Source organism: Trachymyrmex septentrionalis, unplaced genomic scaffold (assembly GCF_001594115.1).
Source record: "Trachymyrmex septentrionalis isolate Tsep2-gDNA-1 unplaced genomic scaffold, Tsep1.0 scaffold14, whole genome shotgun sequence".
Taxonomy (NCBI): Eukaryota; Metazoa; Arthropoda; class Insecta; order Hymenoptera; family Formicidae; genus Trachymyrmex; species Trachymyrmex septentrionalis.
The window spans coordinates 820,953-843,525 of NW_017304543.1; the positions used below are offsets into that span (position 1 = coordinate 820,953).

The 22,573-nt window shown below is 34.5% G+C and overlaps 1 protein-coding gene across 1 annotated transcript in view; it reads left to right on the forward strand.

The window, feature by feature from the left end:
• LOC108745600 (netrin-1-like) overlaps positions 1-22,573 on the forward strand; it is a 199,808-nt gene that overhangs the window by 176,029 nt on the left and 1,206 nt on the right. The window contains exon 5 of the mRNA XM_018481849.1: positions 19,726-19,794. Coding sequence (XP_018337351.1) covers positions 19,726-19,794 — 69 coding nt within the window. The remainder of the gene's footprint in view (positions 1-19,725; positions 19,795-22,573) is intronic.

Here is a 22,573-nt window from a genome sequence, read left to right on the forward strand (position 1 = left end):
ATATTTTTATTAACGGGTCTTACATCTGAATAAATGTGAAAATAGACTTCGAAAATATTTTTTAATTTACATTTTGTTTAGCTGTGTATATATATACCAGTCATATAAAGTCATAGAAATATATAATATTTTATGCAAAAAATATCTAATAATATATACAGTGTATAAAGATATGATTATGCAGATATATAAGTATAACACAAATGTAGATATATGGCGTTATTTAACAATATTTTGTTGCTAACGAATTGATGTAAAAAGCAGGAAAATTTACATTTGAGAATCTCTGGGAACCCTCAGGCTTACAAGAATTCCACGTTAATGATGTTGTCGCAGCGACTATCAAACTATGTCGAAACACGATGATTAAGAAAAAGCATTTTGCAAATTCGAAAGAAGTCTTAAATAAATCAAAAACTATTAAATTCGTTAATATTTGTTAAATAATTTTTAAAGATCAAGATAACCAATAAAATATACATTTAAATCATTAACTAATATTTGTATGAGTAATATTTGTTATTAGAACACTTGTAATTATTTTTGTCGATGGACCAAGAATACATCCGATCTTACATAATATTTATGGTATTTATAAGTAAGTAATGTGTATCGATTTACTGTATGGAGAATCAGATATAAATCGCAATAATTTCAAAAGATTGTTACATGAAAGAAGTAGAAGGGAACTGCGGTCAATTTGCAACCGTAACTAGTCCATGGAGATCGCTTCGAGGCAAACTAGCATAGTTGAGGAAAGTAAGTCACTCGTGTTCTCGCAGAGTTCAGTCAGCTCAGTATAAGTAAACAGCGAATAGTTTCGTGTAAACGCAAATTGTCCCCTCCGTAGTTAAGTAACGACCATTTAAGTATGTTTTTGGTAGCTCACGGGAGTATTTCGATAGCCACACGAACTACCTCACGCGTGAAATTAGGTTAGACGGAAATTTATACAAATTTATATCCCAACACACCCCCATTTCGCTAATAACAATTTCTTATAGACTCCAAATTTATCCAATTATTGAAAAAGATTTTATTCTTATCAATATCATATTAATTCTTCGTTTGCAACGAGTCTTTTTTTGTCCAGTCCAAGTAGTTTTACTGTTCTAAGCTTCCAAAAAATGTAGGAAAAAAAATCGATATTTATACTTTACATTCTTTACAACATCTTTATTTCATTACCAAATTGTCTTCTCAATTATTTCAGGAGGGACTTCTGATTCCATATTCCTTTTGTTTGGAGAAATTTAAAATTTTGCTTGTATAAAAAAAGATTTAAAAAGATTGCAGACGGAGGGTTAAAACTTAAAAATTAATTATTATTATCACACATATTATATAATATTTATTTATATAATAAAGTAACATTAAGAAGTAATTGAATTACATACATCATTCGTCAGAAAAATTAATTTCATAAAAATTTATTATATCGATTTGTGTTACCACGAAAAATATGGTAAAAACTTAGCTCGAAAATTAATAAAAACTACTGTATATGTATATCTTATAGGACTCGTATTGTCAAATTATAGTCAAGAATGTATAGGGAATGCGCAAGCTTTCCGGAATGTTTGCAAAATTACACCGAGCGTTGCGGTTGAGGCTTGTCTAACAACGTTAACATCACAGTAACCGGGTTCCGTGTGTGCGACTCACCGCGTAAATTCCAGCCTTAAGCCAACCGGGCGCTTAATCGTGTCCGTTTAATTTCGAGGCGAATGTGTCTCGCATTTTGAGAACGTGCGCTTACTCACCCCCGCAGGGGGCGGTCTCCTGTCTCAAGGGCGACCGCGCGAAAAACCGTAGATTCTTCTCCACCGCCGTCACGGCTGGCAGTCACCCACGCGGCCATTAAGGTCCCGCACGGCTGCTATAAGGTGCTTAAGGTGCCTCGTGAGGCACACACAGCGTGTCGACCCTTTTATAATTAAGACGTTACTTTACGAGACTGCACGAGCGCACACCACGCGTGTGTGTCCCCGCCTCGTCCCGAGACGAGAGGGACAAAAGAGGGCATGTGACAGGTAAATGGGGGCGTGCATTTTGTGCAACGCATAATTAATTAAATCGTGCGCGTCGTCGAGATGGCGGACGAGGCTAGAATAAAATGCAAACAACGTACCTACATATGTACATTCTGAATATCCTTTTCTGCAGGCATACAAAGCGGAAAGAGTTTATAGGCTTTTATACAGGCCAACCGCGACGCGTAAATATATGATGGCAAATAATTGCATATATATATATATATATATATATATATAATAGAATGATATATTATTATAGTATTATGTAACATATTACAGAAATAAGAACAGACATGTTTATTTTATAAGTAACGTAAAATTTTTTTCTAATTGCTAGCTTATCGAATTTTTAACATTTTCCGAATCTCACAGAAACGACTGTAATGCTGCAACTGGTTAAATGTACACTTAAACGATGATGAAGAATGTTCTAGCTGAGACAAATCTAACACACACACACACATCATACATGTGTACTCATAATCTTCCCAATAATCTATAACGGAAAGCATTTTTTAAGAGAAATGTAAATCCTCCTCTCTGGAGAAAATATATGTAAGCCCTAAAAAAATTAATCAAACTTCACGAAGTATGTTTATATAAATCTACGACGCACACATAAATTTAGAAATTTGTAAAACATAATGAATCTTCCCTAGTTCATATATTTTAAAGAAAGCATATGCAGTTATGAGAAAATAAAATAACATGATACATATAATAAAAAATTCCTATTTCATTGATGCCTCTTCTTCATATCGATATGCTTTTAACAAAATAAAGTATACTGCCGTTATGAGATGTATGTAGAGTTACTTTAAAATATATTTCCCCAACAACACATAACGTGCATGTGGATAAAATATCGCCTATTTTTTCGCGTCACAGATCTCAGTTCTCCACTTCAACGATATCAAGCAAATTTTATCCAAATGCTTTTTCCGTGAAAAACGAGCGATCTTAGACGTTGCCTTAGACATAGGTCTCCGCCGAAGGAGTAGTATCGGCGACACTATACCGAGCCGATAAATCGACCAGTCCTTCGGTTTGCATTCGCATCCTTATTTCGGGCTATTTGTCTCGAGTTCCGGGGGATTCCGGCGCAGCAGCTTAAATCTTCCCGACTGATCCCACGAGACAATCCTCTCCGGAATGGGAGAAACTCTTGGAGTTTATCAGTCGGGAGGGGGACGATGTATGTAGCTCCACGATCGTAGAAACTAGATTGCGGAAACGATTATCTGTCGATTCGTGAGACTCGCCCCCGGCTTTGCTCACGATGCCGCGCGGAACGCAATTTACTAATTTACCGAAGTTGCCCGACGACACGAGACCTAAACCGGATCGTGGAATAACGTATTAGGTATTAGATTATCGAGCGCTTTCGTATTTCGTAAAGCAATTCAAGAATAAGAAATCTTTTTGACATGTCTAGATTGATAAAGTTTAATCTCTTAAATCCTAAATTGCTTTTTTTTTTACACATAATGTTTTATATCCGTTACTTTAATTTGCAAAAAGAGAATTTGTAATGAACGACTATGATATGAGAAAAAGAAAGATTCATTAATGGATAGCAGTGTTTTTAGCGAAATATTTATCATTTATAATTATATAAACTACCAAGGTACATTTTAAAGAAATGTAGGACCGAGATATCTTCTTAATGAAAGGTATGTATCAAAGAGTATCATATATATATCTTTTTCACAGGTGCTTTTTATTGTAATTATTAAGTGCTCCGCAATTAACTTTTCCATTAGTCTTTTTTTGAACTTAAGTAAGATATAAGACATTTATTATTTAGCAAAGCGCTTTTGAGAATCTAAATATGAAATAACTACGCATATAAATAACTACGCTAGATCTCTATTTAAATTTTCACTAAAACAAAGTTGACTGCGTCAAAGAGTATACTTCTTTAAAGTTGTCCCGTTTTATACTTACAAAATAGTTAATTTAACATATTTCGTTTAAATATTTAAAAATAGAAAATATTTACTCTGTGCCACTACGATTACACGAAAGTTTCGTCCGTTGGGACGGTGAAAATTAAACGAGGTACTCATACATCGTTAATCGTTCGACAACGGAGACAGCAGTTCCGCTTCGAGGGCTCATTTCAGGGTAGATCGTCAAGTTCTCAAAAGGTGGTTTTTAATGAGAGGTCCGGGAGGTGCGATATACAAATAATGAAGATACTTCGTCTCGATACGCTTGTTTGCACCGCTTACACAACAGGGTGTTCCAGAATTACGAAATAATCTTCTTCCAAATAAAATTAAAAAGTAATTTCTTAAAAAACGTAACATATGTATAATAGAACGCGGAAACGTCGATAGAATTTCTCAGAATTCCTTTAAAGGAAATTTAAGAGTGTTGTAAGAGTTATGTGTATTGAGATAATTCAATTAAAAATGAAAATGTATGTTTTATTCAATTTAGCCACTTCATAATTCTGTACTTATGGATTTAAATATATTAGATGTATTTGCATGTTTCAGAATTATTTGATAAACATTTAATCTTATTTTCGGTTGGAGCATAAAAAGAACGTTTTTGCTAAAATATTTAAAATTTTGGATATATAGATACAACTCTGAAAATAATTTTGTTGGACCATCAAAATAATTATGTAGGACATTCAATCTGGTATCAAAAGTCTTCTGGTTCTTGCAGAATTTCTTATCTTGCTTGAAATTCTTACAAAATTATTTTGAAATCTGTGTCTAGTAAAATTTTTAAATACTTCAGCAAAATATCTGTGATTCTTGTATATAATTTGAGAATATTTATACATTTTGCGCGAGTTTCTCAAGAAAGTTGTTACTAAGATTGCAAAAATTGCCAATTGACACGCAACGTCAACAACAGTAATTCTCTTACAATAGTAATTCTCACAATTGTATTTAATAGCAAGTTTGCGATAACATTCCACAATTCGCATTTCTTACAAGTTGCCTCTCGGCTCTCGATTTTATAGACAGCTCTACAAGTCGCTGTCTGCGAAAACTCGAAAATTTGAAACGCGAAAATATTGCATTAATAGGCGCTTGTAAAAATGTGTTCTTATAGGAAAATAAAACTTCTTTATCAAACTTTAATTAAACGTCATATTCTTTGCATTTGTAAAGTTCCTAAATTAAATATTTTAGTTATTAATAACTTCGTCCCTCCTTTAGTGAATTCTGTTGAACTTTATATTAATGTAAACTTGTCAAATTACATTTCGATTAAAAGCGTGCAATACTCTTTTCATCTTATTTGATACATTTAATTCATTTAACATTATATGCTTATATAATATATTAGTTTTATCATAAATTTATTTTAATATGTTTATTTTGAATTTATTTATCACTGTTGGCACAATTGCTATTATATATATTAACAGTTAAAATGTGATACAATATGAAAAATATACACTAAAATTTCAACAGAAATCGATATTATATAATGTGATTAAAAAGTGTACAACGAACACACACTGTTATCATGATTAATCCTCGCCGTAGCGAGCGATAAAACAAATTTTTAAGTTGCAAGTTGGATCTCTCTCTTTCTCTCTCTCTCTCTCTCTCTCTCTCTCTCATTCGACGCGACCACGAGATTGCATTTCGAGACAGCCACGTTGATTAACCCCAGCTAACAACGCCCGCGGGAGCACCCGTTATACAATTCCTGCAAACATCGTCAAATATTCATCCTCCGCGCGCCGCCGGGCGGGAACGTCGATTCGCGATCGACTCGTCCGCCGTTTACGTTTTTATCTCGGCTTCGCGATGAACCCGACGGCACCCCGACACTCGTTTCCGGGCACCCCGGGTGCCGAGGCAATAAACGAGGAACGGTTCTCTCACCAATCCACCCCCGACTTTTACCCCGTTCTGTTCCGACAGCGACAGCTCTCGACGCGTTTGGCGATTCCGGACTCCAACGGACGCTCCTGGCGGCTGCCGATAACGCGTTATCGAATATCGAAGAGGTAAATAATTTTAAAAGCCGCGCTATCGCGAACCGCGGGCCCCGAACGCGGAAACTTGTATCGCTGAAAAATTGAAGCGTTACGCATTTTTACGCCATGAATTAAAACAAAAGCAAATTACTCTAGACTGTTATATTTATATCACGTAAATTCAGTTCTTTACACGTCATATTATGTTATCAGACATATCTGTCTAATCAAATAATCACATATATTTGCTATTTATTTTTCGAAAATAATCAAAAGTATTGTAATTTTTATTGTTATTAATTTCTAAAAATTTCAAACATTTGTAATTTTTTAATAATATTTTATATTTAAAAATATTTATTATACATATATCGGAGATTTTTTGCAGAAATTTGTAAATCGAAACTGAAAATAAAGATTACCTATCCAATAGAAATAGTAACGTTCTTATTGAATATCGAAAACATATTTCGAAAATCTCTGACAATGAGAATAAAAAGAATTTATTTTAACAACAGATTTCGGCAGGTGTCAAATAGGTCGTTACCACCTGTAACTCTTTTCCTCCTCTCTCACCCCTCAAAAAAATTGATGTGTAACGTTTGCGACACAAGCTCAATAGTTTTGTTTGCAGACCAGTGAAACATGGTTGTTGTATCGCGCTTCCGTTTTTCCGAGCGGCATCGATCGAGCGAAACAGACGATGCTCTGTTTGTAAATGTCGTGCCATTTTAATGAACCGTATAGTCGATAATAGAATCCGTATATCTCACCCCCGACCTCGAACCCACCTGGAACCGCATGCGAGCATCGGCGTCGAAAGCATACACGCGCGGGCTGTCTCGTTTTATCTCTTTCCTCTCTTTTTCTCTCCCTCTCCCCCCCCTCTCTCTCTCTCTCTCTCTCTCATGTGCGCATTCACTGGTAGCTAACCAAATTAAACGTAATTTGAATATCGTTTGAAATTCAATCGAGATGCCCCGCGACGGGCCGCCTGCCGATGGGCGTTATCGAATAAAAATATCGAAAATTCCACGCGCGCAGGCACAACGATCACGTCCGCCAAAGCTATCGAACGGAATTTCCGAAATTCCGAATGCTATCGGAGGGAGACGGATTAATAGAGAGATACATCGAAAGAAAGAAACAGAGAAATCAAGCCAGACAAATGTGAAGCGGAATGGAGCGAGTTTTTGTTTGGCGTAGTTCCCAATCTTCCCCCCCCCCCTCACTTTTTATAGTTTCCGAAGCACGATTTCCGTATATTTCCGGAATTCAATTCGTGAATATTATCTTTTTATTTCCTGTACGGGTTTACAATTTTCATTATCCAATGTTTTGCGGGTAACTGACTGAATTACTTACTGCAAACGTAAATTGATTTAGAGATAGAGAGCCTGTATATAAATAAAGATAATATAGATCGATCAAAAAATATTAATCTTTATGTCTTTTAATTAAGATACCTTTAATTAAATCTTTTAGACATAGAGTGATTATACTTATCACGTTTTACTAAACAAGCAGTGAGAATACTATCCAAAAGCAATTTATCATTGTCGCCGGCGAAACAATCAAACAAGCATCGGACAATTTGTGAGAAACTTGTACGCGTTATTGATCGAAGCCATCGAGTCGCTCAACCAAATTACGAAGTCCAGACACGACACAGAATGCGGAGATAACCGCGAGAGAAACGACGATAGTTCGACGAATATCGAATTGAAATGCAAAAATCGCTTACTTTTCGTTAGAATAAAAATCGACACGTTTTTACATTGTCGTCTATTTCTTATTATTATTATTGTACTTAATACGATTTTTTATTGTGCCTAATATGATTTTTTTATACCGTTGCATTAATTTTCTTAATAAATTATAAAACTATTAATTTGAGTAATCATATCTAGAATAATTTAATATCTTATTAGTTTAATTGCAATTTTTATTTGTTAGAAGAAAGAAGAGCATATCGTGATTTCAATTACAAAAGACCAATTTTATATAAAAGGATCCTAAAGTCGTTTGTTTTACCGATTCAGTGGGACTTACACATACGATTTACGTGTCATTAACACATTATTGCATACTATTGCATCAATATCGCACGCACGTATATGTGGGTGCAAATTTTCTAACTAATCTTTCGTGTTAAGTACAATTTTAAGATCCCAAAAAAACATTGTTTATTCATGTAATTCCTAGTCCAAGCCAATCTAATCCAAAGATACAATATTTGCTTCATATACAAGTTTTATACATACAAAGTATAAAACTTGTATATGAAGCAAATATTGTTCAATATCAAAAATTGATAACAAAACTATAATTCCAACTTTTTTTCGTTTTTTGCGTAAAGTCGACCCGGTTTGCACTATGTTACTGTTTATACTTTAATTTTGGAAAAGGATTTTCAAATCTCTGTAATGGCAATTAGAAAGATACTTATATGGAAAATAATCGTATTTGATCAATAAAACAGACGACTTTAGAATTCCCTCAAAAACGAAAATTAGATGTACGCGTACAGTTAACGTTTCGATACACGATATATGTACTATATACCTATCATTAAAAGTAATCCGAAATGACGTCACTTGCTTATAGTTTAGATCCTGAATCATAATTCGCTTGAGAACTCGCAGGAGTATGAACAGATCCAGGACTTCCTGCTTCAGAGGCGAATGACTAAAGCCGACTAAAGCCGCTTGCAAGTTCGCGAGAAATCTCCTGATCTTCGCGGTGAAGTTTGCGCACTCGGCCGGACAGTTCGCTCGCGGGGATTTACTCGCTGACGGGATATATCGAGCCATCGAGCTGTACTACGGATATACGGAAGCGGGACAAAACGGAAACCGGACGGGATCGTAACGGCATGAAACGGGACGGTACAGCTGACCGCGTTCGCAAATGCGGATCGATCACGATGGCGGGCAATTGAGACCATAATCCGTTTAATTCCCGACTAACGAAACGTCCTTTGTGTCGATTAACCCGCGCCAATCCGCCTGAACCCATCGCTTCGCCGAATCGACCGCGACCATGCCGTAAGGTCGAGCTTTCCGATCGAGTGGTCGCATCGATCGGCCAAAACGCGGTACGGAGAAACCGACCGCGCGCAATTGTCAGTTTCCCAGTCATTACATCCCGCGACGCATCGAATATCCCAATCAGCAATCGGACAAAGTAAATCCGATGTCATGTTCCGGATAATCGCGTCAATGTCGCTGTTGACACTGATAAAGTTAACTGAGGGACACGTTCCCTCACAAGGGAGCCAGAGGTGCGACAGTTACAATATTGTTATACGTAAAGCTGAAACAATTGACACATTACTCATACCAATTAAATGATGAAATTTAAGTAAAATAAATAAAAGAGAAAGGAAAGAAATCGAATTAATATTTTAGATTTATAAATATAAAGTCATTAAGTTCAATTATTATTAGTGAACTATTATTAAGAAATATTATCAAATTTAATTAAGTTATTGAATTAATTAAACACACGGAAAGAATGATTTTGCTAAAATATCTAAAACTTTATCACACATAGCTAAATTTTTACATATTTTAACCATTTTTTCCGTACAGAATTAATGGTCTTGCCTTTTTCTTATTCTCTGTAGAACTAAAATGTCTTAACGCGTTTACTCACTTTAATTTGATTTTCTATTACGCGCGATATATTAATGTGAAAAGTACAAGTCCTTTTATTTCAATATGAATTTACTTATACTACTCCAGATTATCGTATCATTCAAAAATTAATACGTTTATGACTTGTAGAATTTTTTACATAATTAGCAGTATAAATGAAAATAGGAAAAGATAGTTAAATTCCAAAATAAATATTATATTTGCCATTTTATCTTTCCTGCTTCTTTGCTACTCACGTTTGCACGTGATTCTCGATCGTAGGTAGTATAAACTATATGGGAATTCGGCGCCATGCGGGAGTCGACATTTTCACGTATATTGCTATGTAACCTCGCTTGCGTATTGCACCGTGTGCAAACGTGATGTGGTTGCATTTACCGAATTCAGTAGATCTGTAGTTATGTTTTTGGATGTAGCTTATCAACTGCGGACAAAGAGAGAGAGAGAGAGAGAGAGAGAGAGAGAGAGAGAGAGAGAGAGAGAAAAGAGAGATATAATATTGACTCGATATTATATATGAAAAATTCTCCTAAAATTTTTTTATTCATTTCGTAACTTTCTTTGCCGAGAAAAAAAGTTGATCGTAGCATTTCTGTTGCAGTCTCAGAATACATTATTATTCATGTTGATAAATGAAATTCATTTCCCATTCTTGAAGGGAAAAAACAATGGAATTAATTTAATTGGCAAACATAAATTTGTATAAGAATCATTAATTCATAGTGATTCTCAACTGGTAATTTCTTGACTGATAATAAGCTTATCTACTCGTAAATACTGGTGTGTTCTGCTATATAAACTTTACGAGATATTATAGTGTCTTTGCTGCGCGTTACAATCGTCTTATTATACCAGAAGTACATGTGGAGTGCAAATTCCGCATTTATATTGTTACACCGTTCGTGCTTCCGCACCTATGAGGATCACGTAATTATGCAATAATACCCCGACTGTCGACGCAGGAATATAGTACGTTAGAAATTTCGCCACAAATGTCGAAACGGCGAGTCACGTCGTACATTTCCACGCGTGACCACGATATTCGATAGAGGTTTATTTTGGCCCATGAAAATTGGATTTTCCAGGGTGGTACAGGACTGAAGCTACGTGCGCTGTGCACCGCAATATATGCAAGCGTGATCCAGGGTGCAGCAACGTATCCGGAAAATACAATATTTGATTTCTCGCGCAACTCGTCTATTTCGCAGAAAATTCGATATTGTGCGATATAATCATGACGTTATCCTTTTCACTTGTGTTTTTGATCGCGAGCATCTTCTTCATTTACGTGTGTTTTATACCATTTTAACACAATTTTCACAGTTCGCGCGACCCAAATCGTTCGATCTCGATGCAGTCAGAAAATCAATTCTTATAATATAATCTTTAATTACAAATTGAAATAGCAAACGTATTTGACATATAAATAAAGAGAATTTGATCACCATCTTCCATTTTATATTTGACATCATGTTAACTCAGACTCTAACTCGCATTTAAACGTGTCCCCAATTCGAGCTTTTCTCGAAATCGTTAATTTTAATATACTTTTATTTTATTAAACGTGTTATATATGTATTAAAAGTGATAGCAGATAGCCGGCTTTTAGTTTCGAGACAAGGGATGATTCTGACCCTTTCAAACAGACCGCGGAGATGAATTACGTCAAAGTAAATTGATTTCGAAGCAATCTCCTGTTCTGCTTCCTGCGGACGGAAGGCGTTGTCGGATTTATGAGAAAAGCCCGAAGATTCTGGAACGGTTTTCAAAAGTATTATATTTCCCGTCGACTACATACACATATAGTACATGCAGTACATATACAGACGTCCTAACGTCACATGAAAAAGGTCTTAGAATACGTGTGACTTAAAAATAAAAAAAAAACTTCGCCAGCTTTCTCTTGAAGAAAAAAAAAAGAATATACAGCGGGAGCCAAAAAGATTGGGTAAATTATAAAATATGTTCTACGTATAAGTATATTATGTGCCCTTTTTCCCAGTTTAATCCTAAGGTTTCTCGCGACTATATCTTTTTCTATGTCTACCTGAATGAAAGTATTGAAATATTTTACGAGTGAGTATTGTACACGTCCCAGTCTCCGCTTGCACTTGCAGTTTATTTTAGAACAGCTGCCGCAATATAATCTCATTATTCCGCGAATACCTGAATGAGACAGGCGTGGAAAGAAAATACCGGTTCGCATCTCGTACGGATCTCGCTCCGCATCTCTTTTCCAGCCTCCGCTTTCTTTCCTTATTCCGGTAACTTCCAAGAAATCTTTTCTCGCGAACTCTGGATTTAGTTGACGAACACCGGTATACATCCCGCTCCGCAAATACTTTCAGACGCCTACATGTGCTTGGCCAGATTGAGCGTGAAATGCAGAAGGATCAGTCGCGCACACGAATGGTGTATTATGTATATATAGTATGTATCTAATATAAAATAACGTGAAACCAACACATAAGTCATCTAAGAAGGATTTCGCAAACGAAACAATTTTTTATTATATGTCAGACAACAAAGGTACGATATATTGAAAGAGGAAAAGAAAGAGAGGTCAAATTTAAATTATTTTCAATTAAATATAGTAACAATTTTTATTAAATTTAAAAAATGTCATTAGCTTGGAAAAATTCATTAAAACTGTAACTTTCAATCTCACTTTGTTGTTTCATTTTTTTCCAACCAAATTTTCACAAAAGATCGACTAATTGTTGCATCAAGTGCCTCGTTCGTGTTACAGATAAATTTAAAAAAATTAAAATTTTATATCCATCTATAGATGTATCGCTGTACAGAGATTCGAGAAGGCAATAACGTCGTGCCAGTATTGATGTTTTCCTTGGCTTTAAAAGTATCGCGGCTAAGACGAGAATTTACGAAATTCATCTTTAAACCTCGAGCGCGTTCTTGCGCGTGGCGTAGCCCTTCTGCCAAGGAAAACACAGTCACGTTGCGAAAGATTAATCTACGTCCGTTACTAGGAACAACATCACTTGGAAAGAATCCGCACACCATAGGCGTTGTAAGGCTAATTGTAAGTCAGTGAAAAAAACTCTCTTGAATTTTCAAAGAAACAGGCAAGATTAAATTTAGTTTTTTTTTTTTTAGATAAAAGTTTAGAGAGAAAATAATCTGGTATCGTCTATCATCTTCGCGAATATAGTAATAAAAGTCTTATCCAACATATAAGAAGTTGCAGAAAAATTATAAAAATGAAATTTGTTACGTAATAGTAAAAGTGTAATGTTTATAAAAATTTTATTGTAAATTTTAGCATCTTGCAAAGTAAAGTAAAATTATGATCTTCATTTTGTAAAATAAATTTTAAAATTTAATCTACAAGTTTTTAAGGCATAATTTTCCAAAAAAAAAATCATACAACTTTTTATTTTAATAACATTTTAATAACAAAATTTTTATATATTTCACAATTGCTACACTTTGCAAATTATTGCAATACATTATTTTTTAAATATTTAAATGATAGTAATAATAATCTCCTTTGATTTTTTTCGTAACTTTTTTCATTTATTCATTTCCTTTCTATTTATTATATAATATTGTAAAATTATAGAAATATTTTAATATGTATGTATTACTGTGTATAACTTTTAGAAATATATGATTACTTGTTCTCGAACTTTAGTTAATATATTTTACACTTTGATATTTAAGAATTTGAATAAATATCTATCTTCCTCCAATTCTTTATATCATGTTTAATACACTTCGACAGCAATATGGCTCTCATAAAACAGAAATAGTATTAGGTCAGCTCACTAAAAACAAGTGTCATAAAATTCTACATCACTTTACGTAACCGTTCTCAGTAACGATTAATACGCTGAGAATATGCATAGACTAAAAATATTCACAGTCAAGGTTAAAATAACTTCCAAAATTTTTCCTAGTCTAAACGGATACCAATGTCATCTTCTTAAATTAACATGAGATATCTCTGAGATTCTCATTGCTAAATTAGGTCACACCAGCTTTAATAATATAATAATAGATAATGTATAAATAATAGATAAAACAAAAATTGCCCTATTATTTTTAAAAATATTTCTTTGCATGTAATTTATAACAATTCTTTATATAACGAAAATAAATTTGTTACTATATAATATATAGTGAATTATAATATTAATATTGATTACATAAAACTTTTTTTAAATTATAATACAAAACATTTTCAAATTATAGAATCTCTTTTCTTTTAATAAAACGTACTAAAAGCTATTTATAAAAGTAATCTCATCGATTTACTTAGCCATTAAAAAAATTCATAATTTGCCCTAAAATCGCAATAATAAAATAGAATCGATCTTCGCCCGAAGTGAATCAGTGTCTCCGTCTTTATGTTAAATAAACCCAAAGAAGCATTCTTCGCAGTTAATAAAAGCTTTCGCGCCTCATGCGATTACAAATTGACAATAATCAAGGCACAAAGGAAGTCCCGATCGGACGCTTCGTATTAACGATACCCAACGATTGGATCTAAGCGGATTACACGCGCGCGCGCATGCGAATATCAACGTTCTAAATCGCGCGACTTCCGACTGCCATCGTCACCGCGCTTGGGGACGGTCGGCCGATGAATGGGCTAGGATGAATGGCGACTCGTCTAAAGGACGCTTATGAATGGCGCGTATCAACGGTCGTGCCGCGCGCGTACACGCGATCCCGCAAGCTGTTTCGAAAGCATATGTCCACGCATTAAGATAAAAGCTGCAGAACAAAAATAAGAGTGCGAAGAAAACTTGGAATTGCAACTACCTCTTGACTCAATTTAAATCAAATTTTCTTTACAAGGAATAACGAAGCATTACCTTATAGTTTCTGACTCATAAACGAATCTGATTACAACACTATTCGACAAATTTATACTTTTTTTCTAAACCACTAACGGAACGAAGTTTTGCCAAAAATGCTGAAATTGAATTATAATAAATGAAATTGTTGTATCGTGTCATGTTTTTGAGAAAATTAAAGCCAAAAGTGGCATTTTTTGTATTTTTCAGCTGAAGTACTTCAAAAACGTGACGTGATAAAATAAGTTCATTTACGAATTCTCGTTTTTAATGATAAAAAAATTTATAGAAGTTATCTATTGCACTAGCTGCTTTATGTAAGAAGTAACATAACAGTTACAATGAAAAAAAGGGAAAACTTACTTAAATCTAGTAAATATAACTATTTGAAATAAGAATAACGGAAGAAGAATGCAATACACTACTTACAAATATTTTTTCCGTAGAATAATGCTATTAATAATGCTATTTAATAATGCTATTAGTATTCGTTCAAATCAAATTTTTGTTAATTGTTTAAACAAATTATTGATATTTGAATTATCTGGAAATTATCAAATATAATTTTCAGATAATCCAAATTCATAATTAGTGACTCTATAATTAGATACATAATAATAAAACATAATTTAGTCAAGAGTTTATTTTTCTCGTGAAATTTCTATACATTCTTGTATGTATATATATATATATATATATATACGTATCTTTATACATATCACAGCAATTTTACATATTCCTTTTGCCACTGCGCGATATTAACATGTAATAATAAATAAATCTAAATTACATTTCCGTTTCTCAATATTAAATATCTCAAAAAGATCTAATTATCCCAATTCAAATAGACAGCCAAGAGCAAATTGAATTTGCGTACGTTTGTTTTCACCTTTTCACTCGTGTAATCGTACTCGCTAATCATCTTTTTTCATTTCTTTTTCTTTTTACTTTATTATACGCTCGAATACTACAGATGTGTTTAAGTTTTCACAGGAGAGAAGATCGCTGCTAATAATTAGAGTTAAGTTACCGAGTAGCCGGGAGGCAGGATCGACAGAGGTAAAATTATCGCGGTAAGAACGAGATAAATAAGAAGAGCATGCGCACATCTTGTTGGCTTCGACAGTGCGTAACTGCTAAACCTTTCCTAACCACACTGAGCATTAAAACGAGCACTGGCCATGAGAAAAAGGATTAGTTTCTTTGAAGGCATTTAACCATGATTACGGGATCGATCGTATTGACCGCTCTCGCACGCGATTGAAGTAGTGTGCGACACGCACGATTAGCGTAAATCTACACTTGAGAAGCAAAAAGATCCAAATGCTAGGTCTTATTTCAAAAAGAGAATACACGAGGATCAATTTTATTGCAACCCGTAAATTTAATTAAATTTAATTAAAATAACGCAGAGTTTCATTATCCACGTAAAATACTTTAGGATAAAATAAAATTATACGAACATACATATGATCTCTTCTGCTCCTCAAACATGAAGTGCATTTCGTTTACAAAATCCATTAAATTCTATTCTCGATTCGATCTTTGTTTCATTAAGAGAGATCGAAGTTTATTGAATCAGGTTGGCGATACAAAAAAAGATTACGACATTCAAAATATATGTCGAGAAAAATCTCGCATACAGAAAGCATGCGGATATCTTATAGTTCATAAAGAATTCCGCTTCTTGTATTGCATGTAGTGATGTTTCCTCACTCATATCTCACCAGCTTAGCTATTCGGCGTATATTACAGGAGTCTATGATAATAGTACAGTAAAAAGTTCGACACTCCCAGGGTCAAAGATCTCAAAGCTCTCATCTCTCTCAACTCACCCGTGAAAGCAAAGTGTCTCTCTCGTGCTCTCGCGTTTATCAGGCATGCCTCTCGCGGCCACTTCGCGATATACTTTGATAAACGACACGCGAACGAGAAAGAGTATCGATGTATGCGAGTTGTCCCGTTCAGTGAATAACCAGCTGAGAATCTTATTAAATAACTGAATATCTCTCGAGATAAAATATTACTCCTTTACGCAAGTACATGTAGTACAAGATTTAATGCTTCAAATATATCAGCTTTGCGTCAGGAGGGAATTATTTTATATTCGTAATGTGAATAAAGAACATTAAAACGGAGAGATTATTGATTTAAACGCTCTACAGTAAAAATAAGAAAAGATGCAGCGGTCGTTCACTGATGCCGTACTCCAAACGCGAGCGGAATGCGAGATACCGTGTGACAATGTCGGCACTCGCGCGTATGTTATCCCGTTTGAAAAGTGTTCTTCTCCCATAGCACGTTTTTACCTTATTTTTTTGCCGTACATCGTCCATTTTCGCGAAGCGGATGCGCGATGTTTGAAGTCGTAAAATACCATGCATGTGAAAGAATCAGTTGCTCTCGCGTATCGGAAAACAAATATTTTTTTCCCATCTATTCGGTGACTTTAAATATTTCATCTGACCGATATTTTTCTTTCGCCAATTTCCTGCTCGATGTCGTTTATTCGACGAACTGATGTTTCGCAATGCGTAAACAAATATAATGGCGAATTCCATCGGTCGCACTTAATGTATATGCCGATGCAAACACTGGGTAAATCAAATGGTGTAATCAAATCTCTATCAACCCGCAAATCTCATAAGTTCATTACAAGCCTTAAATTTATTTAAAATAAATTCTGAATCCAAATTTAATACTTCAATCAAAATTATTACATTAAAACAATTTATTACATAAAATCGCTTTTTCGATAAAATTTTATATCTTATACACCTTAAGAAAGAATAAATTCTTTGTTTGAGTACTAAGTTGATACTAAATTTTTCGAAAATTTGTAATAAATAAATTTTCAGATTTTTAACAAGAAAATATTCTTTGTTAAAAATAACTATTATTTAAAAGAAACAAAAGTCTGAGCAATCACTTTTTTTAGCAGTTGAATGATATTTTCTGTGTGTATGTACAACAATCTATCCGGCAGTTGTCGATTTGATTTAAAGATGGCTGTTAAAAGCCATCCAAGCGACTCCGTAATAATAACGAATAAGTTTATTTTCAATTCAATATTTGTATTATTAATTCGTCCAGAGAAGTCAAGAGAATGTCACTCATGTTTGTGACTCATGTAGGACATGCGCAACAGATTCAGTTCCAGCACAAGAAAACTTCTTCGTCGACTACTATCTCCGTCGTGTTATGAAATCCAAGCACGTCATTGCCGATAAATCAACGCAACAGTCGGACGATCTCGCGAGCAATTCTCGATCGCCCGGCCGGCCGATCAATCACGCGCTTTCAATCCCCGACACGTGTGTGATCCGGCGAACGTCCCGACGTACGTACGAACGAATGAACATCAGCGTGGTATCGCGAATCAGCACCAGGTGGGCAGCTCACGCTAATTCACCAGTTAGCCCCATGCGGCTGGCATTTGACGTCGATTTGCATCTGCCTACCTGTACTCAGAACTGATCGGACCCCTGCCGTAATTTAAAGAGAACATGAAGTAAAATCGATAGCCAAACAAATCAAATTTAAAATTATGGTACGTTCTGGGCGCGTCCTACTTTTCTGACGTCTGCCCAAATACGTCTGGGTTTGGAAAATTTACCCAAGTTCACCTAGTCTTCTCTTAAAGAGACTATTGAAATTAACTTTATTCCACATTTTGTTTCATTCAAATTTTCAAGTCCCAAATTGAATGTAACTACATTGTAACGTTTAATTCGTTTAAATAATATCTGTAGAAGACTTAATATGTATTAATATGTCATATTATGTGTGGACAATGATTGAAACAATGTGATAAAAATGTAATATATTCATCGTATACTGCATATATTTATAATTCATCATATATTTATAATTCATTTAATACGTAAAAATTCTTATTTTTCGTTATTTCTTGATATCATCTGCTTTCTTTCAAGTCATTCCATTGTTTCTAAAAGATAATCTAAACCTTACTTCCTTTTCAACTTCTGTAACAAGTGTTCTAAAGTTTGTCTCGTCCTAATCACATTACCGACTTTCACCTCTCTTGGCCTCCGGTTGAGACTATAACATATTGTCCGGGGAATTAATTGAACGGCTGCGAGACGCGTTGACCGTATGGGATATAATGGATGGATAGTCGCGGCTAGATAATAGATGGATGGATTCGCTGGTGGATGATAATGGGTCGTGTCAAGTGCGAGACGAGACGAGACGAGCTGAAGTAATCCAAGTGCCTACAATGTGTACGCGACACGAGGTCGAAGGCTCCCCGTCTGTGACGTCACGATACTCATTTGTCGTCTCCACTAACACCAGATCTACGTTGCATATATGTATAGACTATTGCATACCAAAGGTATCTTCCAAAATATCTTTTGTGAATTTTTTTTATATGAAAGTAATTTATTGAAAATACCGAAGAAAAATTTCTTGCAAACTTACAATTTTCAACATTATATAAATACTTATAACTTTAATTAGCATTAATCATTATTTAATTTATAATTTTTTAAAATAAAATTTACTTGGAAATAAGTCAAAGATATAATTTTATTAAAGTCACAATAGCTTCAAAAGCAAAATAGTCTGCAAACTCAATTTGTTATATTATTAATAAATTGAATTTGCAGACTATTATGCTTAAATACTGTATTTCTAATTTAAATCATTGCAAACTGCGAAATCCAATTAATCGATCTTTTCTGTAGTCTTGCTCTATTTACATTCTCGAGGAGTGCAAGATTAATTATTTCAAGAGAGATGCGAAACAATAGTTATTTTTGATAATTTTAATAAAGAGATAAAGCTTTCATAACGCAGACATATCATTTCAATGTAATTTGATTCATATATTAAAACCCATAATAATATATATATAATGATGTTAATCATGAATAAATAACACAACTATGTGAGAGAGCTTAATATGGTTTTGTTATGTGAGACCTTAATGTGATTAACCATGTCAGGCATACCACGATTACTGTAATAATAGTGATTCGCCATTTTGATAACCTCTGCACAAGAATCAATTAAGACAATTGCTCGATCTGACCGAATTCTATTCTCTGTCTCTCTCTCTCTCTCTCTCTCTCTCTCTCTCTCTCTTGCGTGCAATTTAAAGAATACTTTACTAACAATGCGTTCCCTCGTTCGCCAACACTACGCCCATGGAAATTAATCCGCGCAGCCATAAATTGATTAAGCCACTGAAAGCCACGTAATTTGTTTTTCACTTTGTTTTATTGCAGATCAGTGCGGAAAATGTCGCGCCAGCACGAAGAGGCTAAATCTCAACAAGTACTGCAAAAGAGACTACGGTAAGTGTTCCCGAATCAAACAACGCTGTGGACAAAGAACTGTGTAGGTAATTGCACTCACCCCTTTGATATAATGGAACTCAAACTGTAGAAACCCAAACAACGCGACAAACGTCCCGCCTTCCGCCACACGAAATTCTATAATTAAGTCGTTCTTATATCAACTATCACATTTCTAAAAATAAAACGACCCATTCTAAAGTAAAGGAATATATCACTTTAAAATCTATCTACACTTATACTTAAAACTCATCACGCAACATCTTTATATTATGACGAATTTCTTAAGAAATCTATATTTTCTTGTAATTTCTTGATCATTAGAAGAATAAATATTTTGATAAATGTTTTAAGCACTATAGAAGATATAGAGAGAAATATTCAATTTTCATTAAAGGATCAAACAATCAAAAGTTTCAAAGTGTATAAAAATGAAGAATTAGTATTATATCCAATATGACCCCGTTATTTTTGCAATAGACAAATAATACAAAACTTCTAATCCAATATCACACTGACAAGTTAAATAACAGCGCTCGAAAACGACAATAAACGTAGTGATGTAGACAATCCTGGCTGGCCGATGTGGAAAAACATTGCGCGACACAAAGCCACCGGAATTGTTTCGGCTTTTATCGGGAATAGATGTGTGCCCGCCCCAATAATGTGTGGAGGACGCATGTAAAACAACGATTTATGCCAGAGTGCCGTTCTCTCTCTCTCTCTCTCTCTCTCTCGAAAGTCCTCGAAAAAGTCGAACATAAATGTACGCATAGGGAGAGGGACCCGAAGGGAGAGAAACAGGGAGACAGTAAGAGAAGAGGCAGTAACGGATTTTGCTTTAAAAAGTCCTGCATTTGCATGAAAAAGATTAACAAAAGACGTTTAAGAAAAATTATATTAAACGAAATCAAAATGGATATTTGTAAAATAGAAAATAATTTTAAAAATCACTTTTAAAAAGAATCCTTCCTATTTTCTAATCTCCAATTTTTTCTATAATTACACTAATTGCTTTATATTCTGCATCTGCTGTTCTTCTATAATAAATATGAAATATTAATATGTTAAATTTTGTTATCTCTTTATAAAAAATTAAAAATTTCACATCGGTTTACAATACTTGGGGCTCGGAGTTGGCTAAACCCGTCATTGAGGAGAACGAGAAAGAAAGGATAGCGTTGTTTGCGTACGGTCGCAATTGCGCTCTCTTCTCGCGGTGGTGTATCTATATAACAACTCGTTCAAAAATGAAAGACTCGCGTTTTAACGGTGCCGGGGCTTTCAATAATAGAATGGTATGCCTTTGAGCCATGGTCCGGCGCGGGTTTGGCCGCGCAGAGCAACTTCGACGCTCCCTGCTTCCTTTCCTGTCCGCTCGTTTGATTCAGCGCAGATAAATCTTCAACAGGTCTGCACTTAGCTGTCTCCGACTTAGAATAGCGGCCAAAACGACCGTGTATCCTGTAGTCGTGTCGCGAAAACGAAACTGATCGAGAAGCGACGCCTCGTGCACGTGCCTCCACGTGTTTTTCGCTCAGAGCGAGGAATACGTAAAGAGATGTCATCATAGGAAGCTTCTACACTGATTTTACAATGATTTTAAACATCATAACAACTCATCAAGGATAAAATTGCAATACAAGAAAAACTTGACTTGATAGAAATGAAAGATTATAGGAGGAAAGAAATATTTCATAAAAACATCAATAAAGTAAAAAATTATTTTTACCTACAAATATCATATATAAAATGTTTTTTTAGTTTGAGTTTTATCCATTGGAAATTTTTTTCTTAACACAAGTAAACATTTTTAGAATAACAACAGAAATTGATTATAGAATAAAAACAAAATTACACAAATATATATAATTTTTCACGTAAATATTCAATAATTTTGCATTTCACATTTTTTTCGTCTATTAATTGCGTTTTCTTAACAAGAGATCAATTTAGGGTATTATATTGTATATATATAAGGATGTAATAACTCAACAAAGTCAGTTGAATTCGCGAAATTGCTACGAAGCAAAGAAAATACACATTTCCACTTCAAAAATATATTCTGTTATTCTCCCCCACGAGAGATGTAAAATCTCCAGACTACGATGTCAAGAATAACGCGGCCCCGTGATTCGAATAGCAAACTCCGGGGTCAGGCACAACGGCGTATAAACTCGTAACGCCGACGTCGAGTAATGAATGGTTCGATCGAATGCAACTCAACGCTAAATCGTTTCGCAGGGGCATGACCCTAGTCCTTGGCGAAAGGCTAATAGTATCCCTGTCCTGAGGACGACAGGATCGATGGTAAGTCGTAACAGGAGAGAAAGAAAAGAAAAGAGTTGTGCCCAGCCGCCGCGCCGGCCGCCTCCCATTCAATTCTATAGTCTCGACAGAGGTTGAAAGAACCTAGACATCCTTTGAACGAAAGGAACACATGAGTCCATGTTAAACACTATTATGTTCAATATACATTTTAATTACAACGTAAAACATTTAATTCTCTAATTACATTTTTCTGAAGTTTTCTGAAATTATTTAGAATTATTGTGAAGTTACATTTACTTAAAGTTTTATTTTATAAAACTTTATAATAAAAAGATAAATTTTATTTAAAAAATGATGTACTAAAAAATCTTTTATTTCATCTTGTAGAATACTCGGAGGAAAAAGAAGTAACTTCAGCTATTGTCGAACGAAGTCATTATTGTCTCCATAAAATACTATGAAATTCTATATTCTATAAAATACAATAAAGGCTTCAATATGTTCTTCT